Source organism: Canis aureus, chromosome 12, assembly GCF_053574225.1.
Source record: "Canis aureus isolate CA01 chromosome 12, VMU_Caureus_v.1.0, whole genome shotgun sequence".
NCBI classification, from domain to species: Eukaryota; Metazoa; Chordata; class Mammalia; order Carnivora; family Canidae; genus Canis; species Canis aureus.
Window position 1 is genome coordinate 44,252,354 of NC_135622.1, and position 27,462 is coordinate 44,279,815.

Genomic DNA, 27,462 nt, shown 5'->3' on the forward strand with positions numbered 1-27,462 from the left:
AGGTGATTTCTCTTCTAAGGTCTTATCTTGTTCCTATAGTTGTTCCAGGATGGCACTGAGAAAATCTGGGTCTTGGAGGAAATTACAAAAGGGATGCCAGTGTTGCTCCCAGATTGCTTCCTATCACTCCTGAAGCAAAGGGTTTGGTCAGCCTGAGGCCGATCAGCTAGGTGTGTCCATAGACCTTGGTGGTGGCAGGGGGATGGCCGCTCCCTGGCAGTGCCAAGGGTATACGATACAGAGGCAGCTGAGCCTGAGCCTGGTCTCCATGGACAGCATTTATTAGACGCCATTCTCAGTGTGAAGACAGATAGGCAGGAGGGGAGGAAGGGAGGCCGTGGCAGCCATAGCCTTTGGGGTCCAGGGGCTGCCCGGGGTGGGGCGTGGGCGTGGGGGCGTGTCACCCACATGTATTGCATATTCTGTGGCAGTGTGCCCAGGCATAAGGCATTGGGGAAGCAGAAAGGCTGCCTGCAGTGGGAGGGCGTGAGGGGGGAAGCAACATCGGCCTTCCAGCTCCCTGGGAAAGACCCAGCTGGAGACCGAGCAGTCTGCCATGCTCTGCTGAGGACTGTTTGGCCTCCTTCCTCACCATCTCCCTGCAACTTTGGTTGTGGCTCCCTCGGGACTGACGGGACAGGACCCCTCGAGGGCAGGGTCACACACAGGACAGAGGCAGCCAGCACTGCCCCCCAGCCCCACACATAAACACAGAGGGCACCCCTGGGTCCCGGGCCCTCTTCTCCTTGGCACCTGGGCAGCCAGCTCCTCCACACCGAGACAGGACTGACACACAGGCCAGACGTCTTGTCTTTCAGGGGTTCCCAGAGGCTGGAGCATGCGGCTGGGGTGCAGCCGAGGCTGAGCACCCTCTGGGTCCCCCACCCCAGCTTCTCTGAATACCAGGACTGGCCTTGCTCAGCAGTGGTAGGGCGCTGACATGGGCACAACACAGGAGGGCAGTCTTGAGTGGGGGAAGGCCCTTCACCCGCCCCTCGATGCTGCCCTGAGACAGTTCCAGCTCCAGCTGTGGATCCCAACAGTGGAGTCTAGGGTCTCACCTCCATCTGCTGCTCTGTGTCAGGGTTTCTGGTTGCAGGTGGGGTCGGCAGCGGGCACATCAGGTCCAAACTCCCTACCTGGGAGGGGCATCCCTTGCTGCAGCCTTAATTTATCTCCAGCTACCTGGGACCCGGGCACCATCACTGGCTGTAGAGCCAGGGATAATGTCCCAGTAGGATATGCTTGACAGTTCTCTAGCTCATTCTACCCAATTCCCAACCCCCTAGAGCCCCAGCCAGGAGCTTGGCTTTCTTCCATGAGCCTCAGCCCTGCTTCCTTGTTTGTGAGCAGGCAGTCCAGAGACTGAGGGGTCCTGCCTACCTCAGGGTCCCAGCCAGAGCCCCTGGCTCCCTGCCAAGTGGCGTAGATGCTGAGCCCCAACAATGGCTCAGTCCTGGGGTCTGCCTCCGGTTTAAGCCCCCGTGGCTCACACCATGCCTGGGTGTGTAGGGCAGGAGCTCTGCTTTCAACAGTGGGCAGAGGAGTCAGAAGGAAAGGGCGCTGAGGCTTAGAACAAGCAGCCTGGGTTCTTGTTCCCCTGTGCCTTTTGCTATCTGTGTCACCTCGGGCAACTCACTTCCCCTGTCTGGGAGTCAGTGTCACCTGTAAAACGGGGATGAGAACTCCTGCCCTGGTGACCTAACCGGGGCATTGTGAGAATCAAGCGAATGAATAGTCAGGACAGGGTTTTCAGAGGCTAAACTCATTCCACAGATTTAAGAGTTGGTTGTTGTCAGCAGTGGCCGGGGATGGCAAGTATGAAGTTTTCTGTTCAATTCTAAGGGCAGTGTCTGAGGCTGGACTTCTCTCACCCCTATGTGGGCTGGAGGCCAGTAAAGTCTCACCTACCACTAGACCACCCTGCAGCCTGGAGGGCCACTACCTCCCCCTCGATTCCCTGTCCCTCCTGCAGCCTGCCCGTCCTTGTTTCAGTCGGCCTGCCTTCTGGGGACTAGCTCTAGGGACTGCTGGCTTTCCACTTTCTCCATAACTGCGAAGCCATGCAAAACAACACAAAAGGTAGTGGGAGGTTGGGAGACACAGCTGGGGATGGGGAAGGGGAGTGGGGCTGAGTGGGGGTGACCTGAACAAAGACACCCTGGCTTTTGGAGCCTCGGGAAGGTGGGAGACCTGGCAGGACAGAGGTATAAATAGAGATGCAAACTTACACGGAACACGAAGTTCCCTCCGCACGGAGGAGGAGGGTGGGGGTGGTCTGGGTACCAGCAGGGCCTCTGAGAACTGGGGAGCTCCTTCGATTTCCAGAGGGACGGGAGGCTCCCAGCTTCTGCCTTCCTTCCCCCACCCCCACCCCCCGAATTTCACATTTCTCGGAATTTGCAGGGCACGGATGTCCTGAGACATCCTCAGAGCCCGGGCTCCTGCCGGCTGGTGCACGAGCAGGCACAGTTGGAGATGGGGGGGTCAGGGGAGGGGTGAGGAGGGGCGTGGGGGGAGCCCCGAGGGGCCTCCTCCAGGACCCCTGGGGCTCCTCTGGCAGGAGCGCCCCCTCCCCCGCCCCGCCTGCACCCCCAGGCGCTCCGGGCCCCGCAGGGGCGTTCACACGGAGCTCCTGCGCTTCATGAGGCCGCGGAAGGTGGACAGGCTGTGCAGGCCCGTGGACACGGAGCTGATGGCCGAGCGCTGCGCCCCGCTGCACAGGCAGCGGTGCGAGGGCGTGTCGCTGTAGCGGCCGCCCCCGCCCGGCGACGAGTGGCTCTGCTCGACGCACGTGTCGGACGTGGAGAGGTCCCGCGGGATGATCATGGGGATGGAGTACTGCAGCTTCTCGCGGCTCTTGTACCAGAGGCACGAGCACATGGACTGGAAGTGCAGCACCTCGGCGTACACGTTGCGGAAGCCGCCGCCGCCCGCCGCCGCCGTGGACGAGGCGGTGTCCGTGGTGTGCGCGCTGCCACCCGCGCCCCCGCCGCCGCCCCCGCCCGCGCCCGCGCCCGCGCCCGCGCCGCCCCCGCCCGCCTGCCCGTTGCGCGTGAGCAGCGCGCGGTGCTCGGCGTCGCGCTTCTCGTCCTCGGCGTTCATGGTCATGAAGCGCAGCACCACGAGGTTGAGGAAGGCGCCGATGACCGTGAGGCCCGTGAGGATGTACACGAAGCTGAAGGCCACGTACTGCGGCTGCGTCTGCAGCGCCTGGTCCTTCTGCAGCGCCACGTAGTCGCCGAAGCCGATGGTGGTGAGCGTGATGAAGCAGTAGTAGTAGGCCTGGAAGAAGGTCCAGTGCTCGTAGTAGGAGAAGGCGGCGGCGCCGATGCACAGCGTGCTGATGCACGAGAAGAAGCCGATGAGCACCATGTTGGCCATGGACACGTCGGCGCGCCGCATGCCCAGCCCCCTCTTGGCGCGGTGCAGCAAGTACTTCACGAAGGTGTTGATGCGCTCGCCCAGGCTCTGGAACATGACGAGCGTGAGCGGGATGCCCAGAAGCGCGTAGAACATGCAGAACACCTTGCCGCCGTCGGTGCTGGGCGCTGCGTGGCCATAGCCTGGGGGAAGGCGGGGGAAGAGGAGAGAAAGCACGCACTGTGGGGCCGCTCTTCCAGAAACCCTGCCCCTTCCCCCGAGATCTCTGCCCTCCACCTCCCCCGGCTTGGCAGATTCGGGCCTCTCCTTCCAGCCGACACTAACGGGTGCATCCTTGACCCCCCACACCGTGCCAGTTCCTCGTTGATGCTCTTGGTCGACTCCTTAGGGTAGGTGGGAAGGAAAGGAGGAAACTGGGAGGGTTAAGCGATTTTTCCAAGGTCCCACCGTTTGGAAGTAGACCAACCTCACCTGCGTGTGAACGGGAGTCTGTTTGGCTACAAAGACCTAACTTTGCTAAATCTAGAGAAGAAGCTGACTCATAATGCAGTGGGAACTTCGTCCAGAGGTAGCAGAGATAGTGTGAAGGGTACTGGCAGGTCATCTGGGAGACCTGGGTTCTAGTTCAGTGTCTGGGGGCTTTGGACCTGTTCCTTGTCCTCGCTGGACCTCAGTTGCCTTGCTGTAAGGGGTGGGAGTGGACATCCCATGATTCACTGTGGAGGGAAGGACACTGAAGCATGCATGGATGGCTCCTTGATGACTCCCCTGCTGCCAGCCAAAGCTTATGAGGGTAGTTGGCAACTGGGGCCCTCCAGTCTCCCTGAGGCAGCTGGCCTACTAGTGTCAGGGGAGAAAGGAGACATTGCCTCTCTGCCAGCTGGATGAATGATGCTCCAGGGTCTTCACTGGCCCAGTCTGGAGCCCTGGGGTCATCTTCTGTGCCTGGTCCTGAAGTAGAGTCTGTCCTCATGGAGAGGTGGCTTTGCCCCTGGTAAAGCAGAGACTTTGCCTGTCCTTCCAGGTGTTTCTATCACCAGCCAGACAAAACCGACCCCTGTCTCCTCCACACTGCCCCCAGCCTTCACTAAGCAGGGAGCTGGGCAGAGGCAAAGCTTCCCTCTGAACCAGCCACGAAATGGCCTTAGGTCAGGAGTTGTGCCTGGAGACCTGGAGGGGAAAAGACCCTGGATAGGAACTCAGAAGCCCTAAGCACACATTCTGGCCCTGTCACTAGGGGCTGTGTGACCTTGGGCAAATTACTCCCCCCCTCTCAGAGCATGTTTCCTTATTTGTAAAATGAGGTCTGCTGGTCCTGGTCCTGCTTTTTTCACTGGGCTGTTAAGATACTTATTACTTTTATTAGTAGGATTATTATAATAAAATAATGCTGGTTGGCAGGATTTCCAATTTCCTCCTAAGTCTTATCAAAATGTAACCAAAAGCTTCTTTTTCCATGCAGCTGTCCAGGATTCCTCACTGGAAAAGATCTTCTCTGCTTTGAGTGGCACTGAGAATGTTCAGCTTTTGAACTCTAGGGCCAGTATTACCACCATCCCTGCTCTGTTCCCTAGGTCCCCCAACCACATATGTACAGTTAACCACTGGCTTGGGGTGAAAGGGTGGGCACTGCAGCACCTTGTCATGTTTCTGTCAAGCTTCCCCTCCCCGTTGCCAGCCACACCTGTGGAGCATGCCCAAAACATGTGGATGGCAAGGTAGGGCACCATGTACTTTGGTGTCTATTCTGAATTAGAATTCTGACTCTGCCATTGGCTGCTTTATTTTTGTTTTTAAAAACAAAACATGTGAGCCTCAGTTTCCACATGTGTAAAATGGGGCTAGTAAGTAGAAAGTCTGTCTCACAGGGCTTTTGGGAGAAATAAATGAGATAATGTGTATAATGCACTTAGCCCACTTAGCCTAGAGTCTGGTACATATCAAATGCTCAATAATGGCTCACTATGATTAGTAATGAATGAAGTGCCAGATCTCCCTCACATTTCCAGGCGGGGGGGGGGGGGTCAGTTCAGTTCCAGTCAAGCTGGCATCTCTATTAGCCCAAGGCCATTTGAATCTTAAAGCTCAGGAAGATCCGGGGACAGCTGCTTGGAGTGTGTGAGGCTGTGGGATGCCCTTAGAATGGACTCCCCTGCCCTCCACCAGGGCACCTAGCTGGTTGACTGTGTCACTCTGTGCCAGGGGCCTGGATAGCTGAGCTGTTGAGCTGCCATTCCTGCCTGGCCTGTCTGTGTCCCAGCAGGGCGAGAACAGATTGTGCCCGCCAGCTCGGCCAAGGCAGCCAGACCACAACTCACCTCGACAGCTGGGCAGGCCTGAGCCAGAGCTACATCTTATCCTGTCCTTCCCTGTCCCCCAGGCCAGCACTGCCCTGGGTGTGGGGGAGGGCATGGCACTGGGGATGGGGCTGGACATTGATTGGGTAGCATGGGCCCAGCCCCAGCTTGACCACATGCTGGCTGTGTGACCTTGGGTGAATCCATTCCCTTTCTGGACCTCTTTTGCCTTGTCTTCACTCTGGGGGATTGAGCTGCAGCTGTTAATACCCAGCCTATTGGGTGGGGGGATGGGGTAAATGGGTGACAGGCATTAAGGAGGGCACATGATGAGATGAACACTGGGCATTATACTTATGTTGGCCGATTGAATTTAAATTAAAAAAAAATTTAAAAAATACCCAGCCTGGTTGCCCAACACAGCTGCCGTCAGGAGTAAAGTAGAGACTGGCTGTGCAAATACTTCAGAACCTGTGGGGCTTGTGATGAAGCAGTGGTGATGGGATCTCACAGGGAAAAGGCTGCCTGGAGTGTGGTCAGGGCAACCTCTGTGGGGTCAGTGGTAAGGACCTCCCCTCTCACCACCACCACCACTACCACCTTGCCCTGTGCTCATTCAGAGGCTCTGACTTCTCTGGGACCCATCGTTATTTAGGAAAACCCAGTGTCTGCTGGCCTGGCAGCACTGTGGCTGCCCACAAAGCCCCCAGCTGCAGAGAGGTCATCCCTGGTCTAAATACAGCCCATGTCCCAGCAGACGTGAAGCCACCTTCTTCCCCTGGGCCTGTCTGCACCCTCCTGGCCTCTGCTGGCTCAGGTCCTGAGGGCCTTTGTGTTTTCCCCAGCTCCCAGCCAGAGGCAACAACTCCTTCCTCTGCCTGCCTTCTATTGGTGTTCAAAGCAGTGGCACAGCCAGGCTTACCCAAAGGCTTTTATCAAGCCAGAGCCTCATGCCCCGCTCTATGCACTGTCCTGTTCAGGGTGGCCCCAGCCTGGATGAACCTCACCCTTGGGGTCAGATGCCTCCTGCTGCCCACCCTTCCTCCCTCCCTCCCATGGGCTGAAGCTTAAGGTCTTATCCTTCAGATACATTTTAGACTTTAATCCCGAAAAACTTCCACAAGGCCATGATTATGACTATCTCTGTTTTATAGCTGAAAAAGGCTGGAGAGGCCTTGTGAGTTGGCCAAGGCCTCTAGGACTTTCTGACTCATCGCTCATTCCGATGCCTCAGAGCCGATTCATCACCCAGGAAGGGTGAGCAGGATGGGAAACTGAGACCCTGAGAGGAGTGCCATCCACTTGGAGCCTCATCCTTGGGCACTGCCCGGAGCCAGATGTGGCTCAAGTGGCAGCAAGAGCGCCATGCCCGGGAACCAGATGCTTCTCCGAGTACCTGGCCCAGAGTAGGCGTGCCCTCGTCCCCTCATCTGTTCCCTTGTCACTGGGTGAAAGGGCAAGGGAGCTGTGAGGACCTGCTGACGTGGGCTCCCAGCTGGGAGGAGTGCCAGCTAGGGTGGAGCCACTCCCGGGGGGCCCTGGAACTTCTGGGAAGTAACTGGGAGTTTGGCAAGGCCTGTCTGCCTGCCAGCAGGCCCGCCGCCTACCGGGTCCTTGCCCACGTCAGGCGTGGGTTTACGAGAGAAGGGGCAGAAGGTTGTCCCCACCTCCTTGCCGTCCAGCTCTGCAAGTCTTTGGGCGAGGGGCTCCCTCAGTCCTTGTGTATCGCTGACACACACAGAAGCTGTGCTCTGGGGCTGATTCCCCGAGGACCTTCCCTCACAGGCCTGATGGACTGACCAGCCACAACTCACACCTCGACCATGAGACTCTAGCCACTCCCTCTCAGAGTACTGGCCCGGGCTGTCACTGCCCCTCATTCTCCCAGCCACCCTTCCTGAATCCACCAGACTCATGGGTTCTCAGAGCCAGAGAAATGCTTAGTGATCCTCTGACCCAATCCTTACGTGGTACAGATGAGGAAATAGAGGCCCAGAGAAGGAGAGGGAGCTGCTCAAGGTCATACAGCCAGTGAATGGCAGCGCAAGGACTATATCCCAGGGTCCTCAGTTCTAAACTCAATGCTCTGCCCTCTGGTGTCTGGCTCAGTGTGACCAAGGTTGACTTGTTCATTCAACAAGGCCCCAGCAGCCCCCGCTTGTGAGCAGCTCAGCTAAGAGATGGTCCTGGAACCTGTCTGGAGGCATAGAATTCACCTGAGGAAGCCAGGTGGCTGGACATGTAAATTAATTATGTGGTCTGACATAAATATTAATTATGGATATTTGGGGCAGCAGGAAAAATGAGAGTGGGGCATGAAGCCTCCAGGCCTCAGTTTCTCTGTTTTCTTCCTGATAATCACCAAGGAACTCGGAAACTGGCCAAAGCTGTCTTCTTGGGAGATGCAGAGGGTGAGGGGTTGGAACCCCCACTCCCTTATTGGATTTTCTTTCCCTGTGGCCTACTTCCTTCTAGTTAAAGCACACATTATCAGTCTGAACCCTTGGTGATGGCCTTGGCTGGACTGGGCTCAGTTGCCCGTTCTCCACTGACTTCATGTGCCCAACAGTCTGACTGCCTGACCTCTTACCCCTGGCCTAGCTGGCTACAAAGCTGGAACTCTGACTACAGCCTTGGGTGGAGATGAAAGCATGGGGCTACAGAGGTGGGAGATCTGGAGGTCTGACCTGGCCCTGGCCATAACTGGTTTTGTGTCTTGAGCAAATCCTTTCCCTCCCTAGGCCTGGATCTTCCTCCTCTGTGACATGCAGGTTAGGGCAAGATAAAAGGTTCCCATCATTTTCCCTGCTAGGGGATACCTTTTATTATTTTTTTCTATTAGTCCACCCATTTGTAGAGTCTAAATTTTGAAAGATTTTATTTATGAAGTACAATGTGTCGATCAGTGCGGTGTAGCTACTATATAGAACGGGCGTTGGATAGATAATTGTGAAAGCAAGAATTAATTCTTTCCCCATCTAAGTGAATTAGGAGCAGCCCTGTCAATCAGACTTCTGATTAGCATGGGCTGATTCTAGAGACTGAATTAAGTTATTGTTATGCTTTTCAAATACTGAAAATAGATTCTTTCTATTTTCTACAGGGGATCTTGGTGGTTTGGTGGTGTGGATGACCACACAGTGCCTGCAGCCAAACAGAGACCACATTTGGCCGAGCAACTCATCTTCTAGTGTCTAGTGAATATTAATTGAGTATGAATAGTTTGGGGGAAACATCAAGATTAGATGGTCTTTAAAGTTCCTTTTGGCACCAGCAGTCTGATGCGTGTTTCCCAAAGTTAATTTTCTGGAACACCAATTCCAACAGACTGCTATAACTGATGGATGAGCAAAGGGTTGCTTGGTTTGATTAAATTGGAGGAATGCTGGATGCTGAATTTAAGAGGATTGTTATCGCTGGATGTAATTGTAGGCTTCATCAGTGCCATACCTGGGCTAAGGTGTGAGGCGGGTCAAAGTCAGGGGAATGTGCTAAGTTTTCTCACTTATTTGACCTTAGAGACCTTTCCTTCCAGTGCGCATTGGTGGAGAGGTGTTCCTGGAGCACAGTTTGGGAAATGCCTGTCTTTCACCATGAAGCACTCTAAAGTCTTCCCTCTAGGTCTTTGACTTTGAGATTCTCAGATGTCCAGTCCCTGGTTGGCCCGGCCCTTCTGTAGGTTAGAAACACCAGCCCTTGGCAATGCCTGGCTGCATTCTGTTTCCTGGTTCCCTGTAGACCTAGTTATCTAATGTAAATACAGGCACCAGCCCGGCTAATGTTTGCCCTGAGGGAAGATGGATCAGACCTATGGCCTGAGGCACCTGAAGGCTTGAACTCCTAGCCGAGCTGGGCTGGTGCTCAGAGGTGGACACGGGGCGGAGGATTGACCTTGGAGATGCCTGGGCCTGGTGGGGCAGCCAGAGAGAAGTGGGGGCTTGTGGGAGACTCAGGCCTCTACAGGGAAGTAGCTACAAGACCCAGATGCCCCCTAGAGGGTGGCTGGGCTCTCCCGCAGTGTCTGCAGAGAGCAATCAGGCCTGAACCCGCGGGTGCCCTCAAAAGGCCCACTGAACATCCTGCCTCCTCAGGGCCCAGAGGTGCAGACAGGGAGCCGCCCCCTTGGACTGAAGATGGCAGCAGAGTGGAGCCAGGAAGTGGGACAGGAGGCTCCATAGGAGTCTAATTGGTGTGTTAAAGGAGATGAGGCGGAAGGAAGCTGGCAGGAGTGCCCAGGCACTTGGAAGGAGGGAGGAGGCTGCCGGGCCTAGGGGAGACGCGGAAGGGAATACAGGCCTTCTACTCCAGTTTTACGGTCCAGCTCTCACAACACCTTTCCCAGAACCCTCTGGGATCTTCCCTCGTGCTGGAGGTCTGCTCCCCGCTGCCTGGTGGCAGTGCCGGCCTTTCTGCTCTCAGGTCTGCAGAGGAGCTCTGCGGGGCTCTGACCTCCCAAGGGGCTGGCAAGTCCCCTCAGTGTCCAGCACTAGGCCTGGTGGGAGCCACCGCTCAGAAAATGCTGTTCCACCTGGAAGGTTGGGGTGGGTGCAGATGAGAGGAATCTCCCCTTAGACATCCAGCAGGGGGAGGGGAAGTGGCTTTCCGGCAGGAAGGCCTTCAGTGACTCACACCTCCGTCCTTCCTGTGGCCCCAGGCCCCTGCAAAGTGAGGTCAGCTTCAGGGCTCCAGAAGGAATCCCCCTGCCCTAGGCCTGGGAAAGTACCAGGGCCTCATGGACCTGGGGTGGGGGAAGGGACCAGGGTACAGAACTGGGTCTGGAGTTTGTCCCTTCCAGGCTAGAGCTCCCAGGAAGGATAGCTCTGTAGCACAGCACCCTCCCTCCCTCCCTCCTGCCCCTTCCCAAGGCCTCTTTCCCATCTTCCTAGCTCATCCTCCAGCTCTTCTCTCCATTCCTCACTGGCAGGTGTTCTGCCTGCCCCTGCTTTCCCACCAGACTTGCTACCTGGGGGCCCACTGCTCTGCACCCACTGCTCTGTCCTCTCTCTGTTTTAGCTCTGCCCCGTCCACGGGAGCCCCCCTGCAGTAGTTCAGGGTCCTCTGGTGTAGGACAGCCCCTGCCACTCCCATCCCCCACCCTCCCCTGGCCCACGTGGGATTAGGGGGAGTTAAGGGGGAGGGTGCTGGTGTCATGGAAAATCCCTGCGGCAGCCAAGGTCAGTGTTTGCAGACACAGCCTGGCCTGGAGCCAGGCCTGCCTCCCTGGCCAGCTCCCTCTGGCCTATCCCAGAGGCTGGCTTTGCACAGGGGCCCTCCGAGGCACCCCAGGGCTGCTCTGGGTGCCTGCGGCTGCGAGACCAGTCAGTCCTGGAGGGTGAGACACTATGGAGTTCAACTCGCTCATTTTATAGATGAGTAGACTGAAGCCCAGAGAGGGACAGGGACTGGCCCTGGGAGGCATCAAGTCACTAGCAGAGCCAGGAATGGCTTCCAGGGCCCTCTGTCCTCGTGAGTCTTTTTATTTTTTTATTTTTTTATTTATGATAGTCACAGAGAGAGAAAGAGAGAGAGGCAGAGACATAGGCAGAGGGAGAAGCAGGCTCCATGCACCAGGAGCCCGATGTGGGATTCGATCCCGGGTCTCCAGGATCGCGTCCTGGGCCAAAGGCAGGCGCTAAACCGCTGCGCCACCCAGGGATCCCCTGTCCTCGTGAGTCTTAACTTCAGAGGGGAACATCCTAAAATCTCTTCTAGTAGGCCAGGAATAGTGAAGGCTATCGTGAAACTCCACTAAATCAGGGGCTAGCTTGAGACTGGGTTAGACTTGAGGTTGGCGATGGGGCCAGGGTAAGTAGACCCAGATGAGGTCAAACCATGGTCCTTGACCTCAAAACACTTTCTATCTGAAGTGAAACAGAGGAAACGCCTCAGTAGAAGCACTTTGGAAAACTTCAGTGTCCTGTACAAAGAAGAGACTGTTATTACACACATTATTCAAATGCCTGGCCTTGGGGGGAATTATCTTAGGAAGAATTGAAAACAGGGGCTGAAGGAGGGCTGGAGGTGGAGACTTCAGTTGGGCCATCAGGAGGGGCTTCCTGGAGGAGGTGGCCTTTGCCCTGAGCTCTGAAGGATGGATGGCGAATGCAGAGTTCTGACAGAGGGGAGCTGCTGAAGCAAAGACACAATGCAAGATGTGTGGCACAGTAGCGGCAGAGAAAATATACCTGTCTGAGGCTAGTGAGCATTCTCACAAAGTGGGGGAAGGGAGACCAACAGACTCTCAGGAAGGCAGCTTTATGATACGCATCAACAGCCTTAGAAATGTGTCTGCCCAGTGACCCTGCAATGCCACTTCTAGGAATCTCTGCTGGGAAAATAACCAGAGATTGGAACAAAGATTTATGAACAAGGATGTTTATAGCAGCATTTTCATTGTGAAAAATTGTAAACAGTCCAAATGTTCACCAATAGGGTTTGGTTAAACATATTAAGGTATATTTATGTGGTGGAATATTGGGCAGCCATTAAATATACTCTTCAGGAGTCTCTTAATTACGTAGAAAACCACCACAGTGTTAAATAAAAATGGCAGGATGCAACACTTTATGTAGAAGGGGATGCTATACTAGATATATAAATATAAAAAATGTATCTACACACATGTAGAAAGAGAAGCTGGAAAGAAATATACTAAAAAGCTTATAGAGTTTATCTCTGAATCGTGGGCTCATGATTAACTTTAATTTGCTCTTATGTATTATACAATATATATTTTGTATAAAAATCTATTATTTTTATAAGTAGATAGCAACGCATATTATAAATCTAACTGATGAAAACTCTAAATTTTTTGGAGAAGAAAGGTACACTTGAGCAGCGTAGGTTGGTAGGGAGAGCAGGGGCTAAAATGTGAAGTGCTTTAAAGGGCAGGTGTAGGAGTTCAGATCTTAGCTTGAAGGCAGTGAGGAGCCACTCATAGCTCCTGAGTAGGGAGGGGATGTGGCAAAGAAGTGTCAAGATGGATTTTCCTTGCATTCCTATTCAGGGGGTGGCAGTGGGAGATGGGGGGACCAGGAGGTTTCAATGCGCAGGGCCCTGTTGTCAAGTGCTCCGGCCCAAACTGGAGTCAGGAGGGGAGAGGGAAGAGGAGGGAAGAAAGAGTAGATACACAATGTGTGAGATGCTCTTGCATTTGTGGGCTGCAGCCATAAGCTCTGTGAGGGCAGGGATTTTTGTCTCTTGCTACTGTTATTTTCTCCACGCCTGGAAGCATGCTTGGCACATAACTGGCATTTACTTAATCTCTGTTGAGTGAGGCAGTTAAGGGAGGGAGGCATCAACAGGGAGCCTGAGGCCTGCAGCGGGCAGCATCACACGACAGGGTAGCAACCCTGGTTGTCGTTGGAAGGGCACTGACCTGGGGCTTAGGGGACCTATTACAGGCCAGCTGCTGTGCCCAGTGGTCACAGCCCAGGCCTGTGGCCTGTCTGCATCCTTATGACCAATTGGACAGGATATGTGTGAACTCAGAACTTCTAACAGATTGGATCTGGTGGGGTTTTAATTAAACGAATCCACCAGGGACAGTCTGGCACGGAGAAAGTAATTCTACAGCACAATTTAAAGTGGGCTTGGCTGTCTCGGCAGATGGCCGGAGATACCAGTCCTCCTCTGTGTGCTTCTTGAAAGGCTGTGTCTGTAACTCTGGCATCTGGCTGGCCTGAGTCCTACACTTAACACTTTCTGGCTTTTTCTGTTTTGCCCATGGAGGAGAAGCAGGCATATGTTGGCATCTCCTTGTCAGACTCCCCCAAAAGGGGCTGAACTGCTTCCAACAAGAAGCCCTGTTGTGTCGTGGGGGTAGCAGTGGCCAGCCCAGGTGTTCCCTGTTGGCTGCACCATGTGTCCTGGAGCTGAGCCTGTCCAGAGCCCGGCAGCCTGAAATCTCACCCTTTAGGCAGTGCTCCAGGGGGGGCAGCATGGGCCCAAAGGGGCAAGGGTGCACAGAATTAAAGCACCCAACCAGGAGTCAGAGCCTTGGCTCGCATCCCGGCTCTTGCTACTACCTTGCTGTAAGACAGGAGTTGGCAAACTTTCTTCTATAAAGGGCCAGATAGTAAATATTTTAGATTTCATAGTCCATATGGCCTCTTGCAACTACTCGGCTCTGCCATTATATCAAGACGGCAGCCATAGACAATATGGAAATGAATGGGTGTGGCTGTGTTCCAATAAAACTTTATTTATAAAAATCAGTGGATGGGCCAAATTTGGTTTCTGGGCCCTCGTTTGCTGAGTCTGCTGTAGGGCCTTTGTTAAGGCATGCCAGCATCCTAAGCCTCAATTTTCTTACCTATCAGATGGAATGTTAGATTAGAAGGTTATTTCTTCTCCAAGTTGTATTTTAGGATTTAATAAATTGCTAGCTCCCCTTGTCCCATGTACCATGCATAGGCCCAGAAGAGAGGAGTGAGTTTTGAGCAGGATCTCGAGCCCAGATCAGCATGTGAAATTGGTGTCCTTGGCTCTTGGAGGCCACAGCTACATTTCCACATTGGTGAACAGCACTCCTGCTTTTCTTCTTCCTGATGAGCTTCTATTCCTCCATCAAAGCCCATTTCAAAAATCACTCCCTCCATGAAGCCTTCCCTGATCCTAGTTATCTAAATGAATCAGTTCTCCTGGAACCCTTTATTCATCACTCACCATGCCTCAAACATTCATCCATTCAACTAGCAGCCTTTTTGAGTCCTTAATACGTACAGTGCTCTAAGTTCTATAATAATAATATTTTCTGTTTACAGGCAATTCTCTTTCCACTGCCCCAGGCTGTCCCTGGTCTTCCACAGGAATGAGAGTCAGAAGACCTGGGCTCTGTTCTAGCTGTGCCACTGGGTGATCATGGGCAAGATCCTACCCTTTTCTTGGCCTGGGATCCTATCGGAAATGAAGAGACTGGAGATGTTCTTGAGGCTCTGTGACATTCTAGGATTCTGGACCTCTAGAGGGGCCTTGTGCCCTGCCCCACAAACAGTGGAGAAAGCACAGTTGGGTCCCCATAACAATGGCATTGAGCCATTGGGTGCACATCAGACACACAGCTGCTGGGGCCTGCATGTCTGTGGAGCTGTGCCAGCCAGCCAGCCCTGAGCAGATGTTGAGGGTCGCATGAGAACCCTTGTATTGTCTTGGGATGGGGCTAGAACTTGCAGTGCTCTGAGTAATGTCCCCTAGCAGAGGCAGATGGCAGCCAAAGTGGACTCTTCAGGCACCAAATCATGCCCCTCACCACACCCGCATCCAGCCTCTTGGCACAGGAGGCCACGTGGAGTCAGGGAGGAGATGGCCACATGTCCTGCCTGGGTCTCCCAGGGCCAAGGTGGGCCAGGGCGCTCAGGGAGTCTTGTTGGTCTACAGGTTCCCCCTACTGACTGCTGAGCCCTGAGGGACCCCTAGCCACACCCCCAGTTAGCCCTGGAGCCTCGAGTCTTTGTTTCTTTTTGTTTTTTTGGATGCTTCTTTGTTTTTTCTTCCATCTCTTTTCTCTTTTCCTTTTTCTCTCCTCCCCCTCCTCTTTTTTTTTTAATTAAATTATCTCAATTTTCTTTTCCTTTTTTTTTTTATTGGAGTTCAATTTGCCAACATATAGCATATTCTTTCTCTTCTTATTTTGTCCTCTCAGACTCCCACTGGACTCTGAGGACAGTGGTGGCGGCTAGTACTTCTTGGTAGCTCAGTGCCTGGCACACAGCTGCTGAGAGTCCTGGGGGTGGTGCTGGTAGTAATGCAGTAGTGATGGTAGTAATAGTAGAAAGTAATGAAGCTTGCATTTTTGAGCATTTGTGTGCCAGGCACTGTAAATAGCATTATTTTAATCTTCACAAAAGCCTATGAAAAGAGGTATTACCTCCATTTTACAGGTGAGAAAATGGAGGTACAGAAAGTTTGTGAAACTCATTTAAGACCACACAGCTGGTGGGTAGCTGAGTCAGGGTACAAACACAGGCCTATTGCCTTGCACAGACTAGTTTTCTAGCTGGAGGGACTGAGTCTAGTGGCTGGGTGACTTGGACAAGGCCACACAGGTATGTCGTAGAACCAGGCCTTCCTGCTCTTTCTTCTGCATCTTGGTGGCCTCCAGGCCTTCTGGACTGGGGTCAAAGCTGGTGCCCTCTCCAATTACCATTCCTCCTCCTTCCCATCCGGGCCCCTTCTCCCAAGAAGCTGGACCTTGGCGTCCACAGAAGATGACCTCCCTGGCCTGAGCGAGAGGTCAGGGGGCAGTGGGGCACTCAAGAGCCAGCCCTGGGAGAGGGGACACAGCACTTTTGGAGACTGAGTGGAAGCAGGGGACCCAGGAAGGCTGTGATACCTGGCTGGTCTCAAGAACATCAGCTGAAAAATCAGAGAGGCAAAGATGGTTTCATTCCCTCTCAGCTTGTCTTAATTATTAGAACAAACGTTTCTTAAGCACCTCCTCTTTTGCGCCAGGCCCTCTCCTATGTGCCGGGAAAGGACATGGGACAAGGATGGCTTGGATTGTGCCCTCAAGGACCAGAAACAAGCTATTGGGTAGCTGAGAGAAGACCATCCCTTAGGTAAAGACTTTCCCCAGGATGTGCTGAGTCTATGCCAGAGGAACCATTCTGTGACAGGGGGACCGTGGGCACCCAGAAGCCAGAAGGGAGTTGGAAGGCAGAGCAATCTTGCCAACGCTCCTGTGACTGGGAACGTGGCAAGTTCTGTTCCGTAACACCTCCCTTGATACCTGGGAGCATTGTTCAGGGCGGGTGTGAACACTTGGCTGGTGCACAGCATTGCCCAGCCCTCGTTGTCACTGGAAACTGGGCCAAGTTTCCTGTCTGGGGCCATACGCTCTCCTTTGCCTCCTTCCTCCTCCATGCCCTTCTCCTCCCCCACTTCTGTCTTCTCCTCCTCCTCCTCCTCCTTCTACCATTTACTATTTTATTTAAGTAAACTTTTAATTTTAGAACAATTCTAGATTTACAGAATTATCGTGAAGACCTTCCTTCCTTATTCATCACTCCCCGCCTCCCTGGTGCTGATGCAAAGCTGGCTGCTGGGTTCCCGCCCCCCTCCCCCTGCCTCCTTCTTCCCCAGAGCCTTTTGAGGAGGCTTCCTCTGGCTCTGGCCCCAGAGCATCCCCTTCTCTCAGCTCTCTGCACAGCATCCGTCTCTGCCACTCACTTGCCTCTCTTGGCAGACGCTGCCTGGCATATTTACCCACCTCCTAATGCACAGCGATGCCTCTGTGAGCGAAGCTTCTTTTATTCAAGTCTCCTTGTGCAGCAAGCAGGGAGGGGGCCTGCTGGCCAGGGGGGTGCTGGACACTGGACCAGGTTTCTAAGAGGCAGTCAGGGCTCAGGCTTGGCCCCCACTGGGTGGAGACTTGCCTCCTGGCCCCCGCTCCATGTGGCTGGCTGTGGGTTGGCAGGTGGGAGGAGGGAGAGGATGATGTATGAGAGGAAGGTGGGTTGGGGGGAGAGCAAGGGAGGGCAATCCCAGGACAGAATAGGGCCTGTGCTTCTTCTGCCCTTGGTGCCCCTACTGCTGAGGACAACAGTATCTGGTACCCCAATGCCCTGGGGTTAATGACCTCTAATCCTCACCATGACCTTCAAGGTAGGAGTATTAGCTCCATTTGGATGAGGAAACCAAGCCTCATGGAGGCTAAAGGAGACCTGCCCAAAGTCATACTGATAAAAATTGGCAAAGCCAAGATTCAACATAGATTTTTGGCCTTCAGAGTCTAGGCACTGTCAGGTGTCCCTGGGACTGTGCACGTTGTTTATTGAGCATGGAAAGTGTGTCCAATGGGCTGTCATCCTAAGATCGCTGTAAGCTCTTCAGGGCAGGACAGTGGTTGTTCAAAGTGTGAGGAGGGAAGTGGTGTCCCTCCAAAGGCTAGTCCTTTCCATCCCAGGGAGCAGCCCTTTGGAGGTCTCTTTGTAGACTACTAGGATGCTTCAGTATAGCCCTGAGCTAGACATAGCAGGAAGTGAGGAGGGGGCAGCTAGAGGGCAAAGGGCCAGGGCCCTGAGGGAGGCTGTCTTTGGTGGACATGGCTGGAGTGCCTGTCCCCTTCCTGTAACACCCTTAGACCTTGGCCAAGGCCAGTTGACCTCGAGGTGGCCTCTGATCCAAGAGGACCCAAGCTATCAACTGGGCTGAGCCAATCAGGTTACCTTTCCCAGGAACTGTGATTATGGGCTGACAAGCTGGTCAGCTTTGCAGGACTGAGCTGCAGAGTTATAACGAGTTGGGTCCTGGTGGGCCCATAGTGAGCCAAAGTCACACGTGAGTCAGAGTTTCAGAGGAAGAGAAACAGAGTGACTGTGACTGGCCACAGCAGAAACAGGGGTGTTGTAGAGAGAGGGAGGGATGGGCCTGGGTTTCTGATTACTGGCCTTCACACTGGCTAAGCATTGCAGGTCTGTTTACGTGCACTGGCCCAAAGGGGCACTGCGCCTTTGCTAAACTCAGCTGCGACACATGGAGGGGCTGGGCTCCCAAGCACTGAACAAGGTGTGCCCTTCGAGGTAAGCAGCACAGCAGAAAGGCCTTGGCTGGGTTTCAGGAGACCCACATGAGCACAACACTCCACATTATTTAGGAACATTTCAGTTGGTTCTGTGTGGCCTGCTGGGCAGGGGTGGTCTGCATTCAATAGCTGGGGAGAGTGAAACCTGGGAAAGTGGGTGTCTCACACAGGGTTAGAGCCCCAGAGCTGGTCCTGAGACCCAGGTCTCCTGATTCCAGGCCAGCTGCCTCTCCCACAGCTCACACTGCCTCTCCGATCCCCTCTCTTGCTGGCCTGGGGTTTAGAAATACAGTGTGTAAAGTACCTAGTACAAGGTCTGGCGCATGTAGAGTCTCAGAAAGTAGGAGCTGTTATTATTGTTATTACTTTTTTTTGAGCACAGCTCTGAGCCGTCACTCACCATTCAGAAGCCTTCCTTAGTTCCCCAGATGTACAGACATAGTCTAGGGGGTCCTAGTCCAGCACATGGACTGTATGGCCACAACTTTACCCCCTACCAGGCCTGCTCTCTTCTGACTCCCCTCTCTTGTGAGGGTTCCCTGCATCCTTTCCACACTTCATCTCTGAGCCCTTCCTCATATTGCAGCTACCTGGGATGCCCTCCTTCATCTCTCTTGCCCTCCAGGGACAGCTCCAGGGCCACCTCCTTGGGCACACCTTCCCTTGCCCCCACCATGCTCTGCGAGATGTTAGGCTTTTGCCGGGAGGTGGGTCTCTCTCCGCTGGCCCACCTTGCCCGCTGTCCATAGTGGAATCCCAGCAGATGTGGGAAGCTGGTCTTGATGGATGGGTTGGGTTTGTTGTGGGGGTCTTGGAGTGAGTGTGGCTCCCGTAGGCCCTGTCTCTACCACCTGCTTCCATACTCTCCTTTCTGGTCATGGCTAGTGGCCCAGACAACTCTGGGCTGGCAGGGAATTTGGGAACAGATGCCAGGAGATGTGAAGGAGGCTTTTCTTAGGCTCAGCACTCTCCCCAGGGCTCAGGAGCTCAGATGGTGCAGACTGGCATAGTGCCCAGGAGCAGAGGGACTCCAGGCAACAGGGACTTCAGCCTGGAGCCAGCTGCTGGGACCTTCTCTTCCTCTGAGCCAGCCTGCAGATGTGGTGTCCCCACCCCCACTAGTCTCACAAGCACGTGTGCACTCACAACCACATGCTCACACACACGCTCACTCCAACACCCCACAGGTCCCCACAGTAGCCTCTTGGCATGGTTCCGTCCACCATCCAGAGCAGAGCATGTGAGAAGCAGATGGGCTCTGGGGCGGACAGGGAGGCAGGAGAGTCTGTACCTCAATAAAGGAAGAGGGAGCCCTTCCCAGGACCTGGCCTCTGGGCCCTGCTGTTCCTTCAAGTCATTAAGGATTTAAAGTCCCCAAATCTGTTCTGTATGTTGGCAAATTGAACACCAATAAAAAATAAATTTATTATTAAAAAAAAAAAAAGTCCCCAAATCCAGCCCCTCCCCCACAAAGATTCTTCCCAGAGGCTAAGATTCCATCACTCTCCATGGAAACACGTTTCACTGAACCCTACGCCCTGTCGGAAATGCTCCTTAGGCGGAATGAAATGACCAAGGCTCAGGCCCTGTCCTTTCAGCCTGTTGTCCTCAGTGGAGACAGTGAGCAGCTGTCCCCATCCTTGGGGACACTGCCCTTCACACCGAGACAGAGGCAGACGCTCAGCCCCCAGCCTGCCTCCCGCTGCCTGGCTCACCCTGGCCTTGCCACCTCTCTTCTGACCTCTGATTTCCCAGCCTTTCCAATGGTCTCTCACTCCGCCACCCTCCAAGCCCTGCATCCTCACGGCTGGGCTGTTCACGGCACAGGCACACAGTCGGGGATAATAGGAGAATGACTTCATGGCTCCCATGGCCCATAGAGGCTGTCTATTTAAGCGTCGGTGCCCTGAGCGTGCTTTTTATGGGGCCAAGAGTTCCAAGCTGGGCAGCGTCCCCAGGACCCAGGCCGACTCCCCAGCTGCTGCTTTGCACTCCTGCCGTGCTCCCCACTCCACCCCACCCCAGTGTGGAGTCTGGGCGAGCTAGCCTTCCCTGCACTTGCCTTTATTCAAATGATTAAATGCCTGTCACTGCTCCCTCCTCCCCAGTTCAAAACAATACTAGCTGACTTTTATATAGTGCTTACTACGTGCCACATTGTTCTAAGCGAGCTCGTACATGTTCCTCTTTTCATCCTCAAACAACCCTATTTGGTAGGTACTATCATTATCCCCATGTAAAGATGCAGGAACTGAGCCTCAGCTGGGTTAAGTGACTTGCTCAAGGTCATACAGCTAGAACATGGCCAAGGGAGGCTCTGCTCATTTCTCACTTCTCCCATTCAGAGGAGGAGAGACTCCATTCTCAAGCTGACCCCCTAACTGCACTCTGGCCCAGCCCTGGCCTCTTCCTCCTGGCTTCGCTTCTGGAGGCACACCCTCCCTGTCCCCATGCCCCCCCACCCCCATTTGGAGGTATTTTCAAACTAAGCTCTGCTAGTGTCTCACTATTGGCCTCAAGTTTTTTCAAAAAGAGAAGGGAGGGAGACAGGCCCAGCATGCTCTTTCCTCGGTCTTAGTACACTGGCCCCCACGCCCCCTGGAGAATGGCTTCCCCTCTCACCCCTCGGTCTCCCCCCACTTCACCAAGACTACTCTTGCTGAAAACCTCAGGAATTTCCTGAGTCCCAGACCTAGTGAGGTGGAGCTGTGCTAGCTACACAGCTCTCTAGGACAAATTAGAAAAAAAAAAAAAAAAAGGGTCCCTCTGGGTGGATGCAGCCTCTGGGAGTGCGTAGCCTGGTGAGCAAGCTGAACTTCAGCTTCCCAACCCATCAGCCAGATTCTACTGGACAGTGCACAACCTGGACAACCACACATGGTGGTCTTGAATGTTGGCATCCTTATTACTCTTCATAGTCTGGCCACACTCAGCCCTCATGTCCAGTCTTCCTCTGATTTCTTTCTGGACACCTCCCACTCCTGCTTCTGCTAGCCCTTTGCAGTTTCATCTGATGCACCCTGATTGTAAGAGTGGGCCAGGACTTTGCCTGAGCTGCTCTGATCCTGGCCCCCAGGGAAGACCACCAAGATATTGCCTCCAGCTCCACCCCAGGCTCCACGTGGCTGAACTAAGATACCCAAGTCTGGTGTGACAACCTAAAAGACGACGTTCTCCCTGATGTTGGCTCTCTCTGTACTGCCCAATTCTTGTCAGTGTCCTCATTCCTCAGTCAACCAGACTGAACACCTTGTCTTCCTTTCTTCTTTTTCTCCCACACCTGGCCCCAGCCATTCCTTCTTCCTTTTTTTTTTTTTTTAAGATTTATTTATTCATTCATTCATGAGAGACACAGAGAGAGGAAGAGACAGAGGCAGAGGGAGAAGCAGGTCCCTTGCAGAAAGCCTGATGCGGAACTTGATCCCAAGACCTGGGATCACACCCTGAGCCAAAGGCAGATGCTCAACCACTGAGCCACCCAGGTGCCCTGCCATTCCTCCTTCTTATCCTGTCCTTTCCTTCTGTTCCTTTAGCCACTGCTGTGGTCCTGGCACTCTCCCTTTTCAGCAGCTGGGCTTGGGCAGTGGTTCCTGACCTGCACTCCCCCCCCCCCCCCCCCCCCCCCCCCCCCCGGCCCCGGCAGCTTCCAATTCCTTCCCCAACCTTCCCCACACCAACTTCCAGACTATGCTCCACTTTGCTCCCTGCTCAAAATGTCACTCCTATGCTCAAAAACCTTCCGTGACTCCCCATTGCCTTCAGGGAAAGAAGCCCAAACTTTCAACCTGCCTTTCAGTGTCCTCTACCATATGTCATATCTCTCTGGGCTTAACTATTGCTCTGTAGCTGAGGAAAGCGTTTTGGAGCTAACCCTTGGCAGTGCTTTTCCATAGCTGAGCTCTCTGGAAGGCTGCCAGGGAGGAGGTGGGCAGGGGGAGGTGCTGGGGCAGGGGTGGCTCTGCCCTCGCCGCCCCCATGCCAAGCAGAAGCCTTTTAATGGGCACCAGCAGCCTGACAGCTGCCCTGCACCCCGGGCAGCCTGGATTAGTGCTCGGCCAAGCTGAAAATGTGGAAGGCGGGTCTCAGGGCAGGTGGGTAAGAGACGGAGGGCACTGAGGAGCCTCTGGCAGACTGGAGTTCCCCGCCCAGGGAGAAGGCAGGGCTTCCAGGGAGTTTAGTGGAACAGAGGAGGGGGCATGTTTGAATGGGGAGCTTAGCCAGGATTCCCTCCTGCTTGTGTAGCGCTGCAGTTTCTTGCTCTTTCTAGTATTGGACAGTTAGGGAGGCAGATATGGCCATCACTCTCCTTCTCAGGAAGCTGAGGTTTGGGCAGGTGAGGTGACTTGGTCAAGGTCACGCAGCATGTGCATCAGAGTAAAGATGGGGATGTGGGAGTTTCTGGGGTGGGGGTTTCCCGCTGCCAGCCCACCTGCTCGCCCCAGGCCGGACCCAGCCTCTCAGAGCAGCAGGAACTTCCTCACCATCCAGTGAGGGGCTGGTTAACTCTGGCACCCCGTGGCGGGGGGGCCCAGAGGAGGGGCACATCTTGCCCTGCTCCATTCCTGGCCCAAATTGGCACCAGCACCTGGGAGGGGCAGCTGGCCAGCCACGTGCCAGTGTTACTTTAAAAATAAACCAGGGAAGAACGAGGCTTAAAAATAACCCCGGGGATGTGTGAGGAGCTAATTACTACTGCAGCCCCCTGTCAGGACTTCAGGGAGCGTGGGCCCCCTGGTGCCTGAGTGTTGGGTCCCCTCTGCTGAGCTCTTCCAGTTGGGAGCCAGGTCACAGCACAGCCAGGGCCAGGCGGGGCCTCAGAATCTGAGGGTAGGAGCTGGAGATGGCTCTGGGCATCCTGGACGGCCTCCTTCATCTCGGTCAGGACACGGAGGCAGGGGCAGGAGGAGATCACCCAGGCTGGCCAGAGAGAGCCACGTGCCCTACATCCCATCTCGCAGATCCAGGCTCCCCCAACCCCCCCAGAAAGTCTTGCAGATCCCCCACCCTTGGCAGAGGGTATGAGGGGATCCTGCAGTGACAGTGGGATGGGGGAGGGGGACATGGGGCCCAGCTGAGGATGCAGCTGAGGACAGACTTGCAGGATCAAAGAGAAAAAGCAGAGCTTACCCCAAGGAGGGAGGCAGAGGCCAGGACTGCTGGAAGCTGACAGAAATGATCAAAGGACAGAGATGGATGGGAAGGTGGAAGCAGATGTGGGGAGCAGCAGCAAGGGGAGACAGGCAGCTGGGAGCTGGCTGGGAGGCTACTGTACCATGAGCAGGGGCTTTGGGGTCAGCCGGGCCTGGAGCTCCTGAGCCGATAACTGTGCTGGAACTTGGACCTCATTTGCATAATGGACATAATGATAACTTCTCATGGGCCTCCGCAGGGGGCTAGCGAAGCATTTATGAAGAGGCCTGGGGACAGGGAGCTGCGATGTTCTCTCCCAGCCTCTCTTGGAATCCGGTCCGCCCCATCCACCTCCCGCTCCCCAGATAGAAAAGTAGCCCCTTCCACCTTCCAGAACGGGCTGTGGAAGGCGGCACTGTGTTTTCACAGTCAGTGTCTCCCACGGCCACCAGGCTGCCAAACGCACCGGTTGTTTCCCTGTGGTCATCTGACTTGATTTCCCAGCAGCAGCTGGCAGCTGACAGCTCCCTCTCTCCCGAAACAATGCTCTTGCCCTCCAGATTCCTCTCCAGGGTCTGGTAGACCCCCCTTTCCTGCTCCCTCTCCCCCGCAGTATTGGGGATGGGGTGGGGGTGGTGTGCTGCCCTCCCCAGGGACTTTTCTCCCCCGCTCTCCCCTCTTTCCAGCTCATCCCATCTCACTGGGTGACTTTAAATATTATTTCCATCTGATAACTCCCAAATGTGTTCCCTGGAGCTCCAGACTTGTCTATCTCACAGCCCACAGGGACTTAGCATCTCAAAATTAACCTGTGTGTCTAAAAGAGAAGTCTCATCTCTTTACCAAACCTGTTACGTTCCCTGTTTTCTGTCTCAGACAATGCTTACCCTCCATCCAGTTGCTCAGGTCAAAGCCCATCCTTGACTATCCTCTTTCCCTGATGCCCACAGCCGTCTTCCACCCTCCTCTCCCCCATCTCAGGCATCCTATCCTGCATCAGGTCCAGCCACTAGGCCCTGATGCACACCCCCAATCCACACCTGCTCACCACGTCCACAGTCTCCCCGCATCCAACCCACCCTCATTCTCTCAGGACACTGGAAGCTTCATAGGTCTGCCAGCTTCCCTCTTGAACTACAGCCACCTGACTTCCAGAGAACAGCTACGGCGATCTGGTAAAAACTTCAGTCGTATCACATAACAGCCCTGCTTAAAGCCTTCCAGGGAATTCCATTACACATTGAGTAAAATCCAAGCTCTTGACCATGTGCTCCATGGTCCTGAAAGCCCCAGCTCTTCTATGCTTGCGCCTCTAGGCTCAGTACGCCTAGTCCACTGCCCTTTCTGCTCCTGTTTCTCAAATATGCCAAACTCTGGCCCACCTGGGAGCTTTGCATTTACTTCCCTGCCCCACACCCTCATCACAGGCTCTTCTTGATTTTTGCATCATAGAGACTCCTCCTGGGAAGGATTGTCCATCCTTCTCTCTGCCATATCCTCTTGTTTTTAAAATATTTATTTATTTATTTTTAGAGACAGAGAGAGGGAGGGAGAGAAAGAGAGAGAATGAGCAGGGGAGGAGGCAGAGGCAGTGGGAGAGAGGGAGAGAATCCCATGCAGACTCCCCACTGAGCACTGAGTAGGGCTTGTTCCCACCACCCTGAGATCATGACCTGAGCTGAAATCAAAAGTCAGATGCTTCATTGATTGGGCGACCCAAGGACCCTACCACATCCTTTTGTTTTACTGTCTCCTGGCACTTGGTACTAGTGAGATGATATTTATTTGTGATCATATAACTCAGTTTATTCACTACCTACTTCCTCTGAAATGTAGATACTGCGAGGACAAAGCTGGGACTTTGGGACCTAGTATGGTGCCTGACTCATGGAAGGTGCTCAGGAAAATGAAGGGAATGGAGGGATGATTGTGTGGTTATTGAGCCAGTGGAATGGGCCAGGAGGCTGGGTCTGAGAGAGCCAGTTCTATGATTGAACTGCTGGTGGCTGGGGAGGGTCACGTTCTATCTCCCTCTGGCCCCAGCCCTGGGTCTCAGTCTCCTCATCTGGAAGAGGGAAGTTACACCAAATCTACAATTCTCAAAGAATCCAAAGGACCCCAGGAATTGCTGCGATGCCATCCAGTGCCAAGGTGAGTCCTTGTTCTGCATGACTATGCTGGTGTCAGCACTCTGAACTCCACCCCCTTTCTAGCCAAGGCTGAGGAAGATGCTTGCCATGGCCTTCGGTTGGCCTGTGTATGTTCTGCAACAGGGAATCATGTGATGTGCCATAAACATTCTGAGATATTAAACTCTTGTGAGGACCCAGGAGCTAATCCTGGCCCCTCAGAGATCTAGCAGGTCACTGGTCTAGGTAGGATGTTGAAAGTTGGTCCATGAGCAGGACTTTAGCTCCCAGGGCCCTGAGAGTCTCTGAGCTAGCCTAGAGCCAGGATTGCAGGACTGGCCACCTGCAATACTGAATATTTGGAAACTTGGATGTTTCCTAAGTGCTCATCCAGGACCGGCTCAGGTCTAGAGGCATCCTGGGAAAAAGAGTGTCTGCAGCCTCTCTCCTGGCCACCCCCTGTCAGACAGCGCTAGCTCTCCGCACCACGGCTGCCTCCCACACCCCACCCACGACTACTATGGGAGCTGTTGGCTGTGGGTGCCGCCCTTTCCGGTGGGAGGCCCCTGCATTCCAGCTGTCCCAGGGGCTGGGGCAGTGGACTTGCTCTGCTGATAAGCGGGACCTCCGCCACAGTCAGAAATGCTCTCTTTCCAAAAGGGGTGACTTGGAGGTCCTGTACAGAGCTCTGTTCTTGGGGCTGGACACAGAGGAAGTCCCTCCAGGGCTCAGCCAGCATGCATGGGGTGAAGTGGGGACATGAGTATAATGCTGGGTAGTGCGCTTCTTAGGAGGGCTGGAAGTGGAAATAGAGGCCAGGAGTAGGTTCAACAGAGAACAGAGATGGTCAGAGCTATAAGGGGCTCAGACACAGCAGCCCAGTCCCTCACAGAGAAGGCCGGGGGCAGGGGGCATGGGACTTGCTGTGGGTCTCTCAGGCAGGTAGGAGCTGAGAGACAGTGGAGGGGATTGTGTGTCCCACTTTCCTTAGCTCAGCTACAGAAGGAGACATCATTAGTCATGGCTCAGAGAAAGGACACGTAGCCCACCTCTGTGAATCCGGTAGCTGACCCTGAGGGACAGGCAGGGGACCCGAGGGCCTCTTTAGTGCCCAGGGAAGATGAGTGCTTCCAATTCTGGGGTGCTGAGCTGGGCATGACACCCAAGGGGAGGGCTGCCAATGAACTTGGGTCTAGGTTTCTCTCTCTCTGGCCCTACCTGGAAGTGGACCCAAGACCAAGAGCCGCCCCAGAGGGTCTTACCCTGTCTAACTCTCACTGTGGAAAATCCATGATACATACTGAAAATCCGTACTCATACTGCAGAGTGAGCCACCTGGCTCTGCCAGACCAAAGGCCCCCATTTGTTCCCAGGTGAGTGATACTCACATGACTAAGGGGCCTCCCTGGGGCTGATATCTCTTCCCTGGGGTCGAGGGCAGCCTGAGAGCTAAAGCTGTGAAGATGGAACCTGTCTCCAGGGCCCGACTGAGCCTCTCAGTCCTCTTTACCTGGGGGTGGTGGGCACTGGGCCTTCTCCTGGGGCCACCCGCTGATTCTTGCTGTCTCTGCCACCTGGCTTACCCTAGGAGCTTTGGCCTGTGAACTCTAAAGAATCTTCCTTAGCCACCCCTCGAATGTTTCTTAAGTCCCAAGGAAACCCAGAAAGAAAATGCTAGCCGCGGGCTGGCAAGTGGTCCAGCCTCCGAAGTACAGAATGCTGATTCTTTTTTTTTTTTTTTTTTTAATTTTTACTTATTTATGATAGTCACACACACAGAGAGAGGGAGAGAGAGAGGCAGAGAGAGAAGCAGGCTCCATGCACCGGGAGCCCGACGTGGGATTCGATCCCGGGTCTCCAGGATTGCGCCCTGGGCCAAAGGCAGGCGCCAAACCGCTGCGCCACCTAGGGATCCCCCAGAATGCTGATTCTAATGATCTTTTTCTCTCCTGTGCTTCCCAAACCTGGCTGCAGGTCCCTTCATAGGGGACTATTTAAA

General features: G+C 54.3%; 1 protein-coding gene across 1 annotated transcript in view; it reads right to left on the bottom strand.

The window, feature by feature from the left end:
• Positions 1–258: 258 nt before the first annotated feature.
• Positions 259–27,462, bottom strand: part of KCNK3 (potassium two pore domain channel subfamily K member 3) — a 38,532-nt gene continuing 11,328 nt past the window's right edge. Inside the window, exon 2 of the mRNA XM_077843821.1 lies at positions 259–3,566. Within this exon, the coding sequence (XP_077699947.1) occupies positions 2,623–3,566 (944 nt within the window). The 3' untranslated portion in view covers positions 259–2,622. The remainder of the gene's footprint in view (positions 3,567–27,462) is intronic.